The 19,898-nt window shown below is 35.0% G+C and overlaps 1 protein-coding gene across 1 annotated transcript; it reads right to left on the bottom strand.

The window, feature by feature from the left end:
• Nucleotides 1-6,528: 6,528 nt before the first annotated feature.
• Nucleotides 6,529-18,531, bottom strand: LOC140793471 (probable LRR receptor-like serine/threonine-protein kinase At1g56130). The gene is made up of 24 exons (XM_073144968.1): nt 18,229-18,531; nt 17,777-17,954; nt 12,985-13,056; nt 12,747-12,818; nt 12,586-12,657; nt 12,171-12,242; nt 12,003-12,074; nt 11,835-11,906; nt 11,406-11,477; nt 11,172-11,243; nt 11,003-11,071; nt 10,800-10,871; nt 10,607-10,672; nt 10,299-10,364; nt 10,066-10,110; nt 9,915-9,979; nt 9,441-9,820; nt 8,844-9,042; nt 8,585-8,752; nt 8,374-8,483; nt 8,053-8,263; nt 7,628-7,859; nt 7,367-7,517; nt 6,529-7,262 (listed from the first exon to the last, which is right to left on the bottom strand). Exons 1-24 carry the CDS (start codon nt 18,365-18,367, stop codon nt 6,882-6,884), a joined length of 3,108 nt encoding a protein of 1,035 aa, XP_073001069.1. The 5' UTR covers nt 18,368-18,531; the 3' UTR covers nt 6,529-6,881.
• Nucleotides 18,532-19,898: the final 1,367 nt, after the last annotated feature.

Here is a 19,898-nt window from a genome sequence, read left to right as displayed (position 1 = left end):
TTAAATGCGATGTTTGGGAGCAATTGTTCCCATCCGTGGCTAAGCGTGAACAGCTAGTACACTCCACCGTGGGCTCCACGTCATTTAATGAAGGCCGGCAGTAATTTGGAGCTTTTTAAACGTGACCACTACGTGACATGCGAAGATGTTAGGAAATTTTCAAAATAGTACGAAGTGTCACTTGATCTCTTTTTTTATTTTTATTATTAAAAAGGTTAAAAAGTTTACTTACACTTATAAATTATCCCTTATAATATATAAAGTTTAATACTCGGAGCCATTTTTATTATACGATATTCATGAGTCACTCAGCGGAGTACTCACAAACTTCTCAATTTTGTATGTTTGGTTGCATAGAATAAATCAAAATTTAATTTTCTTATTTATTAAATAGCGTCACTTTATTAAACTTTATTTTCTAGCAACTAAGCTCACCGTTAAAAAAAAAAACTCTTAATTTTATAAAGATTAACTAATTAATTAGCACATTAGTTCTTCTCTTATCATTGATAATAATGAAGAAAAAGAATCTGAATTTTAATTGGGACACAATTAAATTTTCACTTGTAAAAAAAAATAATTAAAAAAGAAGCCTTTGTAATTACTATTATGGTTAGTTTTGAAGGAGAAATTCAACTAGCTAATTCTAATAAATTATACTTAAATTAAGTAATGCAAATAAATTATTAAAGTATCTTCCTTTCTTAAAGTGAGGGTGTAAAAATATCTGTTAATAATTTTTTTATTGCATACAAGTAAATTTGTTTCATGTACTATATATTAGGTAAAATAGACCCCCTTGTGAATCTAAAATTTAATTTTAAAACACAATGACTATAATGCCACTTATGATATTTTTAAAAAATACAGTGATAATTATAATATCTTAAATTTTTTAGTGGCAATTATATAAAAATCCTTAATACTTATATGCAGTTGAGATGCATGTAGACTATAAATTTGTATGATATGCAGCTAGAATGCTATAATTGTGGAACATTAGTCTTAACTCAAAAATTTTAAAGCTACAAATAACAAAATAATAATTTTAAAGTACAAGAATAATAACTATAAACTATAAAAATAATACTTTTAGATTATAAAAATAAAAACTAATAAACACAAGGGTAATAACTATAGATTATAAATAACTATGAACTACAAGAGTAATAACAATAACTCCGAATGTATTACATAGTTATTATATTCTTTTTCTTTAGCGGGATAAAGAAAAAGAGACTGTTTAATTATAATCCATTATTTTCTTTGGCCGGAGAAAAAAAAATAATAACAATTATTATCTCGAGAAATATAATTGGCTATATAAAATAATAATTAAAACAATTGACTATAAAGGGAGATATTAATTATTCATTTCAATTAGATGTTTACAAACATGATATCATGAGTAAAATTGGAGATAGATTGAACTAATCCCCATTACTAAGCACAACCAAAAGAATACATTGTATCAAGCCAAGATAGCACATAAAAATAAAGAAAAAATATATATACCTCTCAAGAGTTCCAGTAGGACCATTGTAGATCTAGCAAAGACTCCAAGGGCTTGTCTAAAGAAAAAAAAAATCCTCTCAAGAGTAAAAGCCTCTCTCCCCCTCATAACTTTTAATAATAATAATGAATCCCACATTCATTATTAAAGGTTGATGTGTGCATGGGTGTCAAGACGTCCACGTTTTCTTACTATAATCACTAATTTAATCCGTCATAGATCGTCGTTTAGATGAGTTATTAATTAATCGTTGTTCCTGCTCTAATGGAGAAGTATTAGTTGTTCCCTTTGCCATATAAGAGGAGGATTAAACAACAGTTGACTGAGTATTTAACCAAATAAATCTCCCTACCAAATTAAATTATCTAAAAGGTGTATTTTGTACACGTTAGCTATCTTGCCAGCTCGGCTGAATAACGTTTGAACTCATTAATATTTTATATAAGATCTAAGACATTGATTTTTTTAATATTTTATCTTAAATATAAATTACTATTAATATAAAATATGAGAGTGATGAGAAATATGAAAAGATTTAATATGTATTTATCTTATTTAGATCCGAATTTATTATTTTTCTTCCATCTATCTAATTAATTGATAGAAATATAAATCAGAGAATGATCTTCTCATCCTTCTTACATATGTCTAAAAATAAATAAAATTATGGTGCAACTATAAAAAGGCATCAAGTCTAGGCCAGTATCCGAATATTTGGGGCTTAGTTAAGAGCATAAATGTATGTGGAACTCGATGACATGGAAGCACAGAAATGTAGGGTAGTCTCAAGGAAAGTTTATTACATGGCATTTACTTGATGGCAATATGGTTAGGTTTATTGAAGAGTTTTGACGTGTTTCTCAGGAGCTTGAGGAGCATGCTTGGCCATATTATGCAATTCCACTACATTATTTTAAGACATGTTTTTTATGTGAATTCTAGAAAGGCTTGCTTTAGTATGAAATATTGAGCCTCCACAACGAATTTTATTTGGCGAAATTTAACCCCGTGATAAGTGGTAAGACTGATAAGTGATATGAGAGGAGCTCAATGCTTTACAACTTAGTAAACGAAGCTAGCTTGAAAGTATTAAATAATTTTTCTTTTTATAATTTTTGGCTTAATTAAACCGTGCTCCTTGTACTTTTACTCAGTATCACTTTTCCTCGTACTATAAAAGTATACAAATAGTCTCTTTGACTTTTGAAAAGCTACACTATAGTTATCTGTCAGCATTCCGTGAGATAAAAATTACGTGTCAAGCACGTGAATAGTAAATTATTTTTAAATAGATTAAATTACCCTCATAAAAAGTTAAAAATATTTCTTGAATAATTTTGCTCTCAACTCCTCCCGAAGAACTATTTAAAAAGGTCTTGCACTCTTCTTCCCAAAGTTCTAAACTTTTTCCCTAAACTCCAAACTTCTTCATCCCCCACATAGCTTTTAGACTTTTAGTAGGAATAGTAGAGCACCAAATCGGAGTTATTCTTAGGATCTTTAATCAATACTCTCTAAGAGTAGATAGATAATTTTAATTTATCATGTAATGAAATCTAATATTTACTCTAACTATATAGGGATAGAAACTTAATCTAAAGATATCGATCAACCGCCCGCCACCAAAGGGTTATAGTTTTTTTAAAAGTCTTCAAAATATTTGTACAATTTCACAGTATAAAAAGTCAAAGTGATACAAAGATCAAAATATAATTAAAGTATAATTGTTTAGGTCCCATAGGTTATTCATATAAGATGATTAGGATAACCCTTAGGAGCCCATATCATCTCTCCCAAAATGTAACAGCCTAGCCTAGCACTGTGAAAGGGGGGTACCCTTATCTGCTTCTTAACCAACTGGTGACGTAATCACGACCCTCCTACTCTAATTAATGGCGATTTGGATAGTGGTCGTCCTCTTCTCTGTCTCTCTCTCATATTTATTGTCCCTAGTCATGGATCTATAGAACGACACCTACATTTAATGTGCTCTTTCTTGCTACGAGATGATCAACATCAAATTAAAAGAATGGTGTCACTCACTGCATATATAAATAAAAAGGCGAACATCCAAAAAGAAGTGGACCATTCCACCAGACCACCCATTAATTGTTTCATCACTGGATATACTAACAATCTTTATCTTTATCTTTATCTTTCTCTTTATCTTTTATCTTTATCTCGCCAGTAGATCATCTACATTCCCATATATTGGAATTTTCTTGTAGCTGTAGAACTCGGCGTTGGAAGCCAATAACAACTGCCCAGTACCCGCATGCAGCAACTTCCTACGCTGCTCGCATTTTTATGGCAAAAAATAAATAAAACTAAATGGTTAGGAGGTGGAATTAGTAATTACCGTTCCCTACAAATCTTTAAAATTAATTCTAACCCTAAATAATTATTAATTATTATAGAGAAAATTATTTTGTAGTTTGATGACATAACTCAACTGCTCGGCTCGATTTTGTTGATGGTTCGATAGTGTGGTGGCTTAGTGGAGCAGCTCGATAGCGCAATGTCTCGGTGATATTTAGTTCGAATTAATAGTTCAATAACGCATACGGCTGAAAGCCTAGATCAGGTGGATTAGTTATTTGTGCAACTCATATTTAATCTTCAAACTCTTGAACAATAAAAAAAACTAAAGTAATTTTTTTAATATATATATATATTTCTCAAGAGATTTAACTTAGTTGTCGAGCTCATAATCTATAAAAAAAAAAAACTAAAACGATAATAAATGAGTTTCTTAGGCCGTTGACTACTTGTGACAAATATTACGAGTTTAAATTTCTTAAAGTATTAGAAATATAATATCTAATGAATTTTTTATAAGAGCATTATACACATCTAATTTTAGACACGTTGTGGTCCATAAAATTTCTTCTTCAAAAAGATCGATTTAATTATCCACTCTATTTATTAGTAAGCACGAGCCTTTTTATCCGTAATTAGCCTACGTGTTCTTATGCCCATGATATATATATAAATACAAACCAAACTTAAAGAGGTTTTTCTTTTTGGTCAGGTTCAGACATTAGACATTTATAATGGAGAAGCAGGTGGACCACTTCCCAATCTGACGAATGTCTTTCTCTCTCTCTCTCTCTCTCTCCATATATGTGCTTGTTTCTTCTTTCTTTGGTCATTAATAAAGGCTTCACAGCTCAATTTGATGGTACAGAGCTCATACATTGAACATTTTCCATCATTTGAGCTTCAATTGCTCTGCGTCCATTAAATCCAGCTCTGTTCACAGTAATGTTTCAGATCCACTGGTCCACAATCAAATGTATCTTTTTTTGATTCATGCATGCAATCAATCTTTTGGTTGTCAGAGAGCAACCTCTTATTGAGCACTTAATTCAATCTTATCCTTATTTGGAGAATAATAGGTTAATATTATATGCAATCTTTAGATAGAGTTGTCATTTATATAAAACACTTTTCACTTTTTGACTTTTACACTATGAGACTAAACTATCACTTATGCTACTTAATATATATATATATATATATTCCATCCAATTATGTGAATTAAAAAGAACCTTCTTGAAGAATATAGTTTGCAAAGTATAATTATTCCATTTGCTAGGTTTTCCAATCACTTGAATGTTTTGTTAACTAGATGGAATCCTACTTAAATATTTATGTGGTTGGTGATCATTCTTCATTATATTTTAACCATCTCTATGGTTATGCCTAAATTCTATTCACTTATTTATATTTTTTTTATTTACGTCGCCATATCCTCTTATAGTTTAGACTAGATCACAACTGTTACTTTTTTTCAATATATTTGACTAAACTAGAATTCAAATTTGAAGATATTCATTAGAAAAAAAAATAGTAAAAGACTTGATAAGCTTTCTAAAGTATCTAAAATATTACCAATCAAATTTCATATAATAAAAATATATCAAATATATTAAATAGATAAATATTTTTATCATATCTTTATCATTATTGTAAATTTGTTTAAAAACTTATTCAATTTTCTATAATTTTGTCGAAGATTTACAAATTTGATCTGTGATTTGATCAAATATGATAAAAAAAAAAGTAATAGTTTAAATTTAAACAAAAAAAATTATAAGATAATAAAGTAAATTTAAGCATAACCATAAAGGGATAAACTGAAATTTCTATCTTCTTTTTCTTAGTTATAGAGTCTATGTAGATATTTTTCTTAGTTCAAAGGTTCTTCGGGGTTAGATGTATTTATCCCTTTTATTTTATGTGCAGGTTTTATAAGTGACTCTTCTGCATTCTTTATCGTAGAGGCATTTAATTTTCTCCGCCACTGTTTCTAAAACTTCAGTAGTATGCCTATAAAAATCAAGGCAACTCTTTCTTATTGTAGTGCAGTTTTGAGGCACACTTCATCAAGGTTACTAGTACTATTTGTTGCATGTGTACTTACAGTTGTACGATATGAGTTATGGCTAGTGTTCTTTAGCAATTCAATCTCCTCTGATGCATGCATGCTCTCATTCTCATCCTAAACAAACTCTCCTGAGAGTTACTCAATTCTTCTTCAATGCATTGCTTCTTATATTATATTGATTTATAATCTCAATAACCCTCGAGATAATAGCACCTCGGTGCTCTTAAAAGATCAATCATTCATATGTTGATCTTCACAAAGTATGATGGCTTCCTCGACGTCCTTTTCTTTTTATAAACCCTAAAAGGAAAGTCAAAAACCTCGATCTCTTTCTGTTCAGAAATAAGTTAAAATTCTTTCAGTGCGTTCAAATGACTGGAGATTTCCGTGCGCATCACAATTCTTTTGAAATCTGTTTGATAAACAAATCTCGAACACTTCGATTACTTTGCTGGCTTTCGGGTGGAAAAGGTTCGAAGTACGCTCAAATGACTTCACTTTGATCACATTAGATTCTCTGCTGAAACATTTGCAATGCTTGTTCAAATGACCATCGAACCTATCTGCAGAAAACTGGTCTCTTTGAACACCCGAAGGATCGATAAACTTTGGTTAAGATGCACAATGAATAACTTTGTTTGATCATATAAATTTATGAATTATAAAATGTAACAATAACATTCATGTCCCAAAATAATATCTCACGATTTCAAGAGCATTCACATCTAACATATCTCTTCTCTTCCGGTGCACATATCTTCACACTTGCTTCACAAAAAATGATGGAAAGATATGAAAGTACAAACAAAGGGCTAGCAGTTGCACGACCAAGCTCACAGAAATCTGAATGCTTCACAAATATAGTCTCTACAACCGGGAATGCAGGATTTGCAGAAGCTGCAGCTGATCATAAATATAGCTTGATATCAATGATCGTCAAACAAGTTCTCCTTTTGTAATCAATGGCAATCATCTTCCTCATCCAGTGGCTGTTTCCATCAATGGCTGCGAAGGCATGTCGCTTGTAGCAACTTGTACATTTGAGCTTGACGGCACACTAACTTGGCTATATGTAGATCGATGATTTGAGGTCTCAGATAAGCTATTACTTGTGAAGCTGCTGCTTGTATCCTTCAGCGGCCAGTCTGTTAAATAACTTGGCCTCCTTATGACGTCACTTATCTCTATATCTTCTGTAAGCATGGCCACCACCCTTGACATCGTCGGCCTTAGCGAAGGTGATGCCTGGGTGCAAAGAAATGCGATATTGATTACACGAGTGGCCTCTTCCTTGTCAAATGTTGTTAGATTAGGATCCATCATTTCCAGTGCACATTTGCTCTCATATAAATGCCAAGCCTGCAATAGAATGTAAAATTGAATTGCTGAGTTTGTTAAAATCGAGTGTTAATGAAATATTTTCTGACATAAGAATGAAAAGCTCATTTGTTTTGTGACCTTACCCATTCAAGAAGATAGATGTTATCATGCTCAAGCCTTGGATCAGAATTTGACCGTCCGCATACAATTTCCAAGGCAACAACACCGAAACTGAATACATCAGCCTTTTCAGTGAGATGCCCTCTCATGGCATACTCTGGTGCTAGGTATCCACTGATTCAAACAAATATATTGTGCTTTTAATAACACTATTCACAATTACACTAAGAGCATATTATTCTCGTAAAGATTTTAAAGAGATAAGTTTAATATCGTGTCATTACATTGTACCGGCAACTCCTGTACTAATGTGAGTCTTCTTGTCATCAAAAAGCTTAGCAAGCCCAAAATCAGAGATTTTTGGGTTAAGATCAGAATCAAGTAGGATGTTACTGGCTTTGACGTCTCTATGTACAATTCGTACACTGGATTCCTCATGGAGATAAGCTAGACCTCTTGCGACACCCAAACATACTCCAAAGCGTGTCGGCCAATCGAGGTTGATACTACTCTTTCCTGCAATCCATCGATGGAGTTGAGAAAGCATTAAACTTGATGGTTTATTTCATAGTTATGATTCATACTCGTGTAGTATTATCAGGGCAATACAGAAAAATGTTGTGCATAAAACTGGCATGCATGCTTAGTAGCTTCATTAGATTCTATTTCCAAACTTTAAATAACGAGAAGAATGGATGTTAAATGATACCAAAGATTGCTTGATCAAGGCTTTTGTTTTCTAGATACTCATAAACCAACAGCCGCTTGTCTCCTTCAATGCAGCAACCATAGAGCTTCACAAGGTTCCGGTGTTGCACTGCAGATATAGTTGCAATCTCTGCCACAAATTGACGCTTTCCTTGGTGAGATGTCACTGACAGTTGCTTTACAGCCACTATTTTTCCATTGGACATTCTACCCTGCATAGATTAATTAGTCTAAGGACATGCACAAGATCGCAGGAGTTAAATATAACTGATTTTGGGCAATGAGACCAAGAGACAATGAAATCTTCATGAAAACAACTGACCTTAAATACCGGCCCAAAGCCACCTTCTCCAAGAATATTTGATTGACTGAAGCCTTCTGTCGCAGTCCTTAGTTCAGAATAACTGAAGATGTCAACCATTCCCATCAGATCTGCAAATGGTAATCAAGCAGCATTTAGTTCCTACTCCCAATCCAACCTCCCAAAAATAAAAACCCACTGCAAGTGGTTTTTATTAAGAAACTAGCATCACCCTTATCTTCCTTATCCAGCTTTCTTTTCCTTTGTCTCCATGTCAGAATTCCAACCACTGACAACAATCCCAGAGCTGCAACACCAGCTGCAATTCCTACATACAGACCTGTTCTACTCTTCCTTGAGCTTGTATTTGGCGGTTTGTTTGAGACAGTAGGATTGAAGTCTGAAGAATTGCTTCAGAGTCTTTAAGATATATTTATATATATAGTTCACATTGTTCTCAAAACTCCACTTAAATTTTCGTAAGCTAATACCTGAAGGAGATACACTTATAGCTGAAATTGATGGGCCATAGTAACCTTGATTAGGGACACAACAAGTGCCCTTTCCAGCCCAGAATAAATGGATTTCAAGGAAGTTATCGGTTACAGGAGCTGTGAATTCCCTCACAACAGCTCTAAAGGAACCCCCAGCTTGCTTTCTTATATCAAAGTCCTTTTCTTTGAGATCACCCTGAAGCAAATAAAAGCTGAGAAATTTCAGCACCATGAGAATATTAAAACATTTCAAGAACCAGAGGAAACATATTCTGTAATCTTATATATCTACAGAGTTTTTTCATGAGGAGTATTGTTTGGTACCACTTGAGTTCAGACAAATTAAAACAACAAGATTATATCAGACCCATTTAAGTTCCTATTGAATGTGTAAAATGTGAGGCATCTTAACATTTAAAACCAAAAAGAACAATGATCTATTGTTTGAATAACAAAAGCCCTACATATGGAGAAGCCAATCATGAGCCACACTTTGCTTATTATATGCATCAGAAGACTTCATGGACACTCGTAGAATATAGAACAATAAGTTCTCTAACTTGTACATATGATATCTTAAAAATAAGAACCAACCTGAATATAGATATTGAAAACCCTCCTTCCCAGACTTTTCCAACTAGGGGGATTAGGGAAGCTTGTTTCAGCAAATTGAAGTTTGATGGTGTAATTCCCATTCTGCAGCCCAAGACCATAGTATCTCAGCGATGAAGGTGAGAGTCTTGCAGACTGAAAAATTTCTGGATCTAGAGTGTTTTGGAACTGGGATGAACTGCCAAGAATATAACTGGCATCTGAGGAGTCAGCAAACTTTCCAACACTGCTTACACCCCACTTAGTTGGATTAGTCACATAATATGAAGAAGCTGCGAGAGTAGCATTATCAATTTCATATACGGTTCCATCAGATGCTGTCATTGTTCTACTACCACCACACTTTATTGCAAAGGAATAGTCTGTAAATAATTAGTGCACACATGAGTTTCTAGAATTTTTTTTTTCGGGTGAATGTCTTTGCATGAAAAGTATGACTAATATGAAGGATCTTACAGATTGGAGAATCACGATAGCATGGTTTATTTCGCTGAAGACAATTTAATCCGGAGGGCAGAACACTGATACATACAATGATTCAGAATAAAATCTAAGCTCAGAAAGAAAAGTGTACTCAAAATCTCACGTGTTAAGTAGTAGTAAGTACCTGCTGTTGGAGCTATCAATGATGAAGTTATTAGCCACCAAGTTCCTGAGAAGAATGCACTACATGAGTTCAAGGAGATAAGGCATTTCAGTTCATTTGTCTTTTGATTTTACATACTATGGGATGTGAATGCATCATTTTTCTCCATGTGGTACTAAAACAATGCTGATCAACAATTGAGAAGAAATAAATAACGTAACAAAAGATAGAAGATTCCAGTCTTGCAAACTTACAGCTGTAAATTCTTTTGGCTAACCCAAGAGGGAAAGCTTCCTGAAAGCTGATTGTATGACAGATCTCTACAAGAGTATATATTATCTTGTAGGTCAATTTGCAAACAGTACAATGAAAAGTAGAACCATGAACAAAACCTAGAACAATGGTTCACCAACTAATAATATATTATACTTGAAGAAAACTAGCGCATAAAAATATCCCAGTTTGTCTTTTGAGGACCAAGACATGCATAACAATTACAAGAAGTACAAATTAATAAGGTTATAAAATTTCTCTGCTCCAAGTGAAGATCAGAAAACCGTACATAATAACAAGAGAAATGCTCTTCTGAACTGGCAAGCTACCAGACAGGCTATTGGTCCCAAGAAATCTGCTTGAACAAACATTAAGGAAAACAGAAGAAAATTTGCTCAATCATTAGAAAAGAAAATGACACAATAAATAGTAATAAGATTAGCTTAAATTTCTGCAGTGAGACAGAATAGATGCTTCCTTACAAGTTTTGAAGTAAACCCAAATTGAAGAGAGGTTGTGGAAGTCGGCCTGTTATATTGTTAAAGCTCAAATCCCTAGGCAGTGAGTAATAATTTAAATATTTCAATGCCACATAAGAGAACAAAAAAGTTGCATAGTATCTAAGCAAGTGGAAACAGAAGATTGATATTGCTCGGTAACACATCACATGTTCCACAATACTCACAGTCTCTGTAAACTCTTGAACTGGGCAAAGTTTGGAATAGTATCAGATATCAAGCAGTTCCTTAAGATTCTATAATAGAGGCAATATCAAATATTAGAATCTTAGTATAAGAATATTAATATTAAGCACACTAGATACAGACTATGCCACAGGACTATAGAGAACATACAGAGTGGTCAAAGAAGTCATATTACTAATGAAGGCCAAAGTAGAGCTTCCATTCATTATATCACCTATCCGCCTGCATCATAAATACTAAGACAATTAGCAACTTATGTCTCTCTGATGGATGCATACATAAGCTTTCTTTGTAGCATCATAAAGTTTTTTTAAAAAAATAATCAGAACTTCAGGTTGACGAGATTGGAAAAATATATATATACATACATACTAATAAACTTACAAGTCAGTCAAGTTGACGAGATTGGAAAAAGTAGAGGGAACTGGTCCTTCAAAAGAATTTCCTTGTAACCTCCTACAAGAGCAACTCAATAATCAGAACTTCAGGGAAGATAAAGCCTTTGGGAGACATTTTATAAGTTGCTTCTAAAAGTTAGAGAAATTTAACTTGTTAAAAAGAGAGTACCAGATGGTCATGCTCTAAATGTTAATAAATAGAATGTAGCATCTGTAGATGAACTAGTAACTATAAACTACAAGTAACTCTGGGCAAGTGAATAGAAGTGCATCATCATACAAAGACAGTTTACAAAGAAACAAACGAGTTCAGAAGGATTTATTGTAGTTTCTACATGGTGTGCAATTTAGTGTCATGCAGTTAAAAAGGGTTCATAAAGATTACTGAAATGAAACTTGTAGTAACTAATCTTACAATGTAGCCAGGTTTGGCCAGCTCCCAACAAAATCAGGTATTTTCCCAGAAAAATTGTTGTCTGATACCCGCCTATAACCACAGAGTCAGAGCCTATAACATCGTGCTCGATTTTCTTCTTGTACATATAGTGAAGAACTAAAGTTCATATGCTCTTATGAATCTTACAGAATCTGCATGCTTTTGAGTTGAGATAGTGTTGATGGTAGGTCACCACTGAGGCCAGAACTATCCAGGTACCTGCACGTCAGAAGATATCTCCATTATGTTTGACCTAAACATAAGAAAGAAAAATCAAAGCTGGAAATTAATAACTAAAATAGTGTGAAACTTAACAATTGCTCTAGACTGGTCAAATTTCCGAACTCCGAAGGGAGTGAACCACTAAAATTATTTGCACCCATGCCCCTGAAAAGGATTCAAAACATCAGTAGAAATCCATAAAAATGTCAATATTCAGAAGAATGTACATTTATGTGTCAATCTTCTACAGGGAAATCAATGACACCATGTATTGGGCCAATTAACCGACGTCAAGATTCTATAATAACCCAGAATGATTCATTCTATAATTTTTTAAATTGACCAACTTTTTTGAATCATTCTCCAAAATACTGGACATCAGTGACTGCTATTCTCTTTAAAGAGAAAATAATAGCATGATAATTGCACTGGACAACTGTATAGTATATCTAACTGAGTTGCCTCTTCAAAAAATTAAGCAGTAACTGCAAAAGCAAGAAGAGCTTACAGTGATTTGAGATTGTGAAGCTTTCCTAGCTCTTTTGGGACAGGACCAGATAATGCATTAATCCCAAAAGTCCTAGTAATTTTAAGAAGAGAGATCAAAAGACATCATCAAGGAATAACTACGACACTACCATCATCAATGTCTTCCAAAACAAATCTTACAAGTATTGCAAGGAAGTTAAGTTTCCGAGAAATGCTGGTACGCTACCAGTTAAGAAGTTTCGGGCTAAAATCCTGCAAGCACATCACACTATCATGTCATAGGGTCGTTGCTGCCTTCTAAAAGGTTGAGTCAACTTTTGAAAATTAATCATACTATAGGCTACTTCTTTGATGTGATAAGCTTAGTAGTCCAGACTTAATTTCATTCAAGGGCAGAGAGAGAGAGAGAGAGAGTTACAGGTTGAAAAGGTAAGTGAGATTTTGGAGCTCCTGTGGAATTGGACCAATCACATCCATGGCATAGACCTTCCTACACACATGAAAATAATGAGTTAAACCACCAATTATAAGCAGACTATGCTAGAGTTGTTACAACCTGATCCAATCCACAATCTTTTCGTTAAATTTAATAATCAAGATGATAGAAGAAAGAGAGCAAAATCTTCTTCTGAGAAGGTACTTAGTCAATCATGTGTGAGAAATCTACCGCCCAAAAAAGGAAAGAGAGAAAAAAGAAAGAATAAGTGAGTAAATTAAGGAATATTACACGTTTCTGAAAGTAACTAAAAAATACTAGATTGAGACAAAAAAAAAAGTATGGGTCCTACTAATATATAATAAAAGTCATCGGAATTGAGTGGTTTTCTTCCAAATTGCAACACCTTGTGATTTAAAAATGTAAAAAAGTGTTTAAATGTTCAGAAGATTTATAAATTAGAGGGAAGAGCACTCTAAATTTTAGTGATTTCATGATTAACACTATGTCTTTAATCTATTCATAATGTGACGCCTCTTTTATGCCTATAATTTTTCATTTCGAGTTAACTTAACTAATCTGTAATTGTATCTAAATAGAAATATTCCCTTTGGGATACTAAGACTGTTTGGATAGAGAGATTATGAGAGAGGGTAGAGAAGAGGAAAGGAGAGAAAATAACTTCCTCTTATTTTGTTTCGATGTAATCGAGAGAATAGAAGAGAAAAGTAAGTTTGCTATATTTAATTTAAGGAGAGAAAATAACATGTTTACTATTATATCCTTTATCTAATATTTTAATTATTAAAATAAACCAGCATAAATTATAATATCTATAAAATAAATAAAAGTAGAGTGATTTGCACTGAAAACACATAGGGGTTTTTATTTTGTCAGTAAGGCCTACTTTATGTTATTGTTGTATGTCAAGCTTTCTTTTTATTTTTTCTTTTGACTTTGTCCTCATTAAGCAGTGAAGAGAGAAAATCCTGCTATGCATTTAATACAATCTAACATTTTAGTAAATTAAACTATTCTCCCTCTTTCTCTCATATATTTACATAAATGTAAAATAATTGTGAATTATGTAGAATAACTATGAATTACTTTCTGCGAATTAGTCAGACTTTTTTTTAAAATGTACTACTATGTCACTTTTGCCTTAGGAAAATGCAGGCAGTAATAAAATATTTACTAACTAATACAGAATAAGAATTACGTAAATTAACTATGATATACACCAGTACAAATTAAGGACTAAGTGAACTAACTACAAAATTCATAAAAATACGAGTGTTTAAAAACTGTGAATTACTAATGAAACTGTGTAAATATAATTATGAACCATCTTTGGATCATCGAATTTGAGAAAATATGGATCAGCTATCAAGTTTCTAGAATCATTTGCTTATATCTACTTTAAGAGTATTCATCTTTCTAATCTCATCCCTAGTATTTTTGGCAAACATTTAGATATTATTGGAAGTATAATTCACACTACATATTAGTGGTGATGAAATGAGTCTTCACAAGTTTGTTGTACCTCTCTCACTCGTCCTTCTTCTTTTTCAGACTGTAATTCACAGTTATTTTACACAATTTATAGTTATTTACGCAATTCATAATTACATTTATACAATTCGCAGTTATTTTACTAAGCATCCAAGTTTCGGCTAATCCCGAGTCGAATTGGCCGAAATGGATCGAAGCGAATCCCAATCCATGGTGACTAGTCTCAACGTGGTATCATTTGTTTTGGACGATCCTGCCCGAAACAGGTCCTCCTATTATGATCTAACTATGTGGATTAAGTCAGTCGAGTCAAATTGAGCCAAGTCAAGTTAGTTAGATTTGCTTATTATCTTTAAATTCAAATAAAGTGGATAATTCGCATATGGATCCAATCCGCTAGGACTTTACTCCTATAAATAGAAGTGATTGTGAGTTAATTATTATGGTTGAATGAATCTTGAGTTTAGTTAATTTATTATTATTATATTTATCTTTTATCGTAGCCGTTAGATTGTTTTTATTTTCGTATGAGTAAATCGTAACTATAGAATTCTTTCAAACTTCCAAACCTTAGCCACCATCCTCCACCATAAGCCACCCTACTATTAAGCCGTCCATAACCACCCTTTGTTATTTGTCACTCTTTGACGACCGCCGCAACGTCGGATATTTCTCGATCTGCCCCATTTTGATATTCCTTCACTCTTTTATTTTTAACTTTTCACCTCGACCTTAGATTTATGTGAAAACAAAACTATTAGATCCCTAATTCATAAGGCTACCACAAAAAATTTCACAAATTTTTTATGTCCGGATCGGTCCAGATTTGGTTTGTGGCAGTGGTATTAGAGCCGATGTTAGCATGAGTTTGAAGAAGATGAATAAGGAAGGAGCAACCGTGGAGGATCAAGAACTTATCTCACCATTTCTATAGGAGTTTCTCTAGCGCCACCACCAACAATCGTCAACAATAAACCACCTGTGTGGGCAAAAGTATTGATAGTCATCGAAGAAGAGCTTTGAGAGGATCGAGAAGGCGATCCAAGCCTTGATGGCCATTCTGCTAGCCCAGCACGGCCATCCCCGCCTCCAGCACCACCGACCACGGTGAAAACTAGCCAGCCATGACTAAAAGATTCCACCCGTGAGGGAGATGGGGGAAAGTCCCAAATTGCGACCAAACTCCTCCTTTAGCGGTAGTGGAGACACTCCCACCACCACAAACCTAGAGTGCCGCTGCAGCAACGCTGGAGTGGCCTGCCGAGGCGGGTTTCGAGTCATCTTTCCCACCCGAAGTGGAAGTTAGGGCCAAAAACTCTAGCTTTCCATCGGTGGTGATCTAGGTGATCTCGACCCAAACCGCCACGTCCAGTCACTTCCTTGGACCACCTGCACCCGAGACACAGTTGTCGTTCGCGTTAGCACCGATTACTACTGCAGCAAACCAGCAGCAGGAAGACTGCTGACGACGACGGTTACTGCTGCAGCAAACCAGCGGCTGGTGGACGCAGGGTTGGCGCGTCCACGACCACTGGCTAGCTTCCTCGAACTGCCAGCCAACCAGTGGTGGTCGTTGTAGCCGTCGATTACTCTCGGGTGGCCGAACCCGACAACTACCACCATAGGAAGCTACCCATACGTACGAGTGGCCTCGTCAAGGCTTCCTATCACGCTCCCATACAGTGGGTCCATGGGCCTTGGTAGCCGATGCATCAAATCGAGCCCGAGCTTGTTTAGACTTTCACCGTCGCTCACCGTCGCAAGAACCCACTAGATGGTGACTGCCGCTAGCCACCTACCTGCCCAGCAGCCACCAAGGCTACAGTGGTCTGTGATGATGCCCCTAGGCTGAAATTCCATCTCAGCCCTAAGGTTAGGGTTAGGGCAAGTGCATGGAGGAGATAAAGTGCACAAATTCCGAGGCAATTAATATATCTATAATGTTTCGTTGGCATTTAATGAGGCACCAAGTAATATAAGGGCCATGGATAGCCATGCCGGCGGCTAACTAGCATGTGGCACGAGGGGTGCCGTATGACACCCTTCCTAGCAGCTTCGTCACTCGTCGCTCTCAGTCGAGAGCGGCGATCGGGCGAGCGCACGGTCGACGTAAAGTTAGTGACATCAATGAGCTCGTTCTCTCTTATCTTTCTCTCTCTCTCTCTCTCTCTCTCTTTCTTACGACACGGCTGACAAGTGTCGCGGCATGTGCCGCACCGTGCCATACCGACAGGTGGCCAACAAGGTCAATATTTGTGACACAACCATCATTGATAAGGGCAAATTTTTTTTTAAAAAAAAAGGAAAAAAACGTGACTTACAAGAGAAAACTAAAAATAGGCACAACTGTCAAAAATAAAAACCATGTGTTTTTCATACAAATCACCCATAAAAGTAACATAAACAATTATAGTGCATTTATGCATCATTTGTTGTAAAAACTTATCTCGTTCCTAAATTTAGACCGATTAGATTTCGATTGGACGTTTTAGAATTTTATGAGATTTTGGTATCTTGGTGCTCAACGTAAAGTTGGAATTTAGTATTAAGATTAATTTACTTGATCACATATCAATCTAGTGCAATTTAATGGGTATCTCGTGACTTGCGTTTGATTCTTTTTTAAATTTATTAATAGAATCCTAAAAGACTAAGTAAATAATAAAATAGAATAGGAACATATTTGAAATATTAAATTATAACAACAATCCATATGTTCTTTCCTCTCCGTTTCTCTCCACTTTTGGGAGGAAGCGGCTACTTTTTTTCTCCCAATTTCTCCTTTTTTTATTCCTTTCTTTTCTCTCTAAAAAGTTCAATCTAAACGAGCCCCGGTTATTTTCTCTACTCTCTTCTCTCCTATTCTCTATATTCGAACAGTGTAAATTTACCTATTAAAATACCTGAAATACCTTTTTTTTCTTTTTTTCCTTTGAAATGCCCCTACCTAAATCCAAACTTTTCTAGAATATTTCCTCAAGGGTATTTTAGTAAAGTTGGTTAATATGGGTTAGATTAGAAAGTACGTGTAATTTTATTTATAGGGGTAAATAAATCATAGTCTAAGGTCTCAAAAAAAAAAAAAACATTAAGGTGTCATATAAAAATTGGACGGCAAAAAGAGGCTTCAGACTACAAATAGGTCAAAGAGACAATGAATCACATAAAATGCATTCAACCCTAGAAAGAAAAAGTCCAAATGAGCAAAATTGATGAATCCAGACAAAAAATATTTGGTGAGGGAAATTAGAGAGAAGCGTACAATTGGGTGATGTGGCAAACGCCTTTGTCGTTGCAGTCGCATTTGATCCCCGGATTGAAATCGTCGGCGTTGAAGTCGCTGTCGTCGACGGCGGCTCCACTGCACGGCTCGCCGCTGATGTTCCATGTCGGCAACGCCTTCAGACCCCACCTCCCCATTATCGTGTTCAGCGCCGTCACTGCAATGTTAAAAATATTTACCATTAAAATTTTAGGGATCTTTTCAAAATTGCCATTAAGAAAGAAATATTCCTAACAGATGATTGATTAAACTTAACGCAGATATCTCAATTGCCAAAATACCTTTTTTCTCAAATTCAAAATGGAAAATATATCACTAGTTTTATAGAGATTTTTTCCCCTGAATTTAGATATGGGAAAATCACTAAAAAGAAATTAAACCAAATCAAAAGAAAAGAAAAGAAGATTAATATTTAGACAACAACTGCATACCTTCAGATGGGACTGCCTTAAATTTAGCTGCAGCTCTCTCCACGGAGATCAGGAAGACGAAAAGCGTGAAGCAGAGGGAAAAGGCTTGCAGAGAGGAAGGGAATGGAGATCTTAGCATATCCCTCTTCTTCCTCTCCATATGGGTGAGATGAGATTAAGTTAATGAGCTCTCTTTGTTGGATTAAATTCTTTCTACCATTCATATATAAAGTGGAGCCTTATCTTGGGTGGAATATACGGAGAGACTTTTATATAAGGGCAGTTATTTCACACTTTCCTAGTTGCAGACGCAGTGCATCTTTCACATTAGTGGAAGTCGATAAGTTAAACAATATAACTTATTGTATATAAATAATATAGGATAGCTGTGTCAAAATAAACTAGTGGCTCCGGCGGAGCTTAGGCTAGCTGGGCTAAAGCCTAAAGCTCAACTTCGGCTCAGCTCGACTTTGGTTCAGCTCGACTTAAGCTGAGTCAAGTTTGAGCTTCAACTTCAGGCTCGATTTGAATTTTAAGATGAGCTTAAGCCGAAGCGCTTTGGTTCGCTCAGGCTCAACTCGATAAGTTCGATATAAATTATCTTCTAAATCCAAACCCCAAAACATTCACAAAACGCATCTCCAAACAAATCATTTTCTCTTCTTCCGGCTATCGGCCCACTTTTTTCTCCTCCTCCATCGCTAAGTTGGCACCGCTCCTCCTCCGTCAACAGACCTCCACCATATCCTCCTCCTCTTTCTCCTCAAATCGTCGCCGCCACCTCTGTCGACAAGCCTCCTCCACCATCTCCTTCTCCATCTCCTCTTCCACCTCACCGTGGTTGACTGGTTTTAAGCTTGGGCTTGACACGGGTCCAACTAAGCTAGTTTATGGCTTGATAACAAGCTTCATTCAAGCACGAGCTCGCGCTCAGTATAGCTTGACTCGAGTTGAGCTGAGCTAGAGTCAGCTCAGGCTTAGACTTATTTACAGCCCTAATATAGCATAGGAAGATAGTGCCTACCAAGGACAGTGATAAGAAATGAGCATGGGATGCCTCTAAGGATAGCTTGGGAGTTGTGTCCAAATGACTCCATCATTGCCATAGAAATATGGGCCATTCGGATGGGACTATTATAATCAACCACAACAGAGTACAAGTTGATTCTAGAGACAGATTCTCTTGACGTAGTTAGAATCCTCAAGGGCAAGATTATGTGTCTATAGAGGTTCAGAAATATAGTGGACTTAATGCTTAGCAATTGCTATTAGATTGCAAACTTTTCGAGTGCAACATATATTTAGAGAAGGTAATCGAGTTATTGATTGGGTAGCAAACCAACGTAGATTAGCCGCAAGAAGTTTTGTTTTAGAGCCGGCAGGGTCTCACCCCCAGATCTTTGTAACTTATTTTACTGTGACTTCTCTCCGGATCATTTCAGGGGTAGTCACCTATAGCTAAATACATCTCATTTTCTTAAAAAGAAGTTTTATTTTTATTTTTATTAATATTTTACTGTATGAATTAAATTAAATAATTCTACTTAAACTCCCAAAACTATTATCGTTTCTTTGCAGGAATTTTTTTTTCTTAGTTCAAGGGGGATATAGTGTATGAAAAAGTTTAAAAAATCTATGTGAAAAACTTTAAGGAATCTAAGTGGAATTATTATAATTAAATTTAGATAAAT

The sequence above is a fragment of the Typha latifolia genome, chromosome 8 (genome assembly GCF_019914945.1).
Source record: "Typha latifolia isolate L0001 chromosome 8, TyphaL0001v2, whole genome shotgun sequence".
In the NCBI taxonomy this organism is placed as follows: Eukaryota; Viridiplantae; Streptophyta; class Magnoliopsida; order Poales; family Typhaceae; genus Typha; species Typha latifolia.
Note: the sequence above shows the minus strand (reverse complement) of the source record. Positions and strands in the feature narration are given on the sequence as shown.

Bases quoted from the DNA above. Each gene is read 5' to 3' on its own strand.
- LOC140793471 (XM_073144968.1), bottom strand. From the start codon at position 18,367: ATGGAGAGGAAGAAGAGGGATATGCTAAGATCTCCATTCCCTTCCTCT. The intron at 11,072-11,171 runs GTATGTTCTCTA...CCTCTATTATAG, and splicing joins ATGACTTCTTTGACCACTCT to AATCTTAAGGAACTGCTTGA. The intron at 7,518-7,627 runs GTAATGACACGA...TGTTTGAATCAG, and splicing joins ACAGGAGTTGCCGGTACAAT to TGGATACCTAGCACCAGAGT.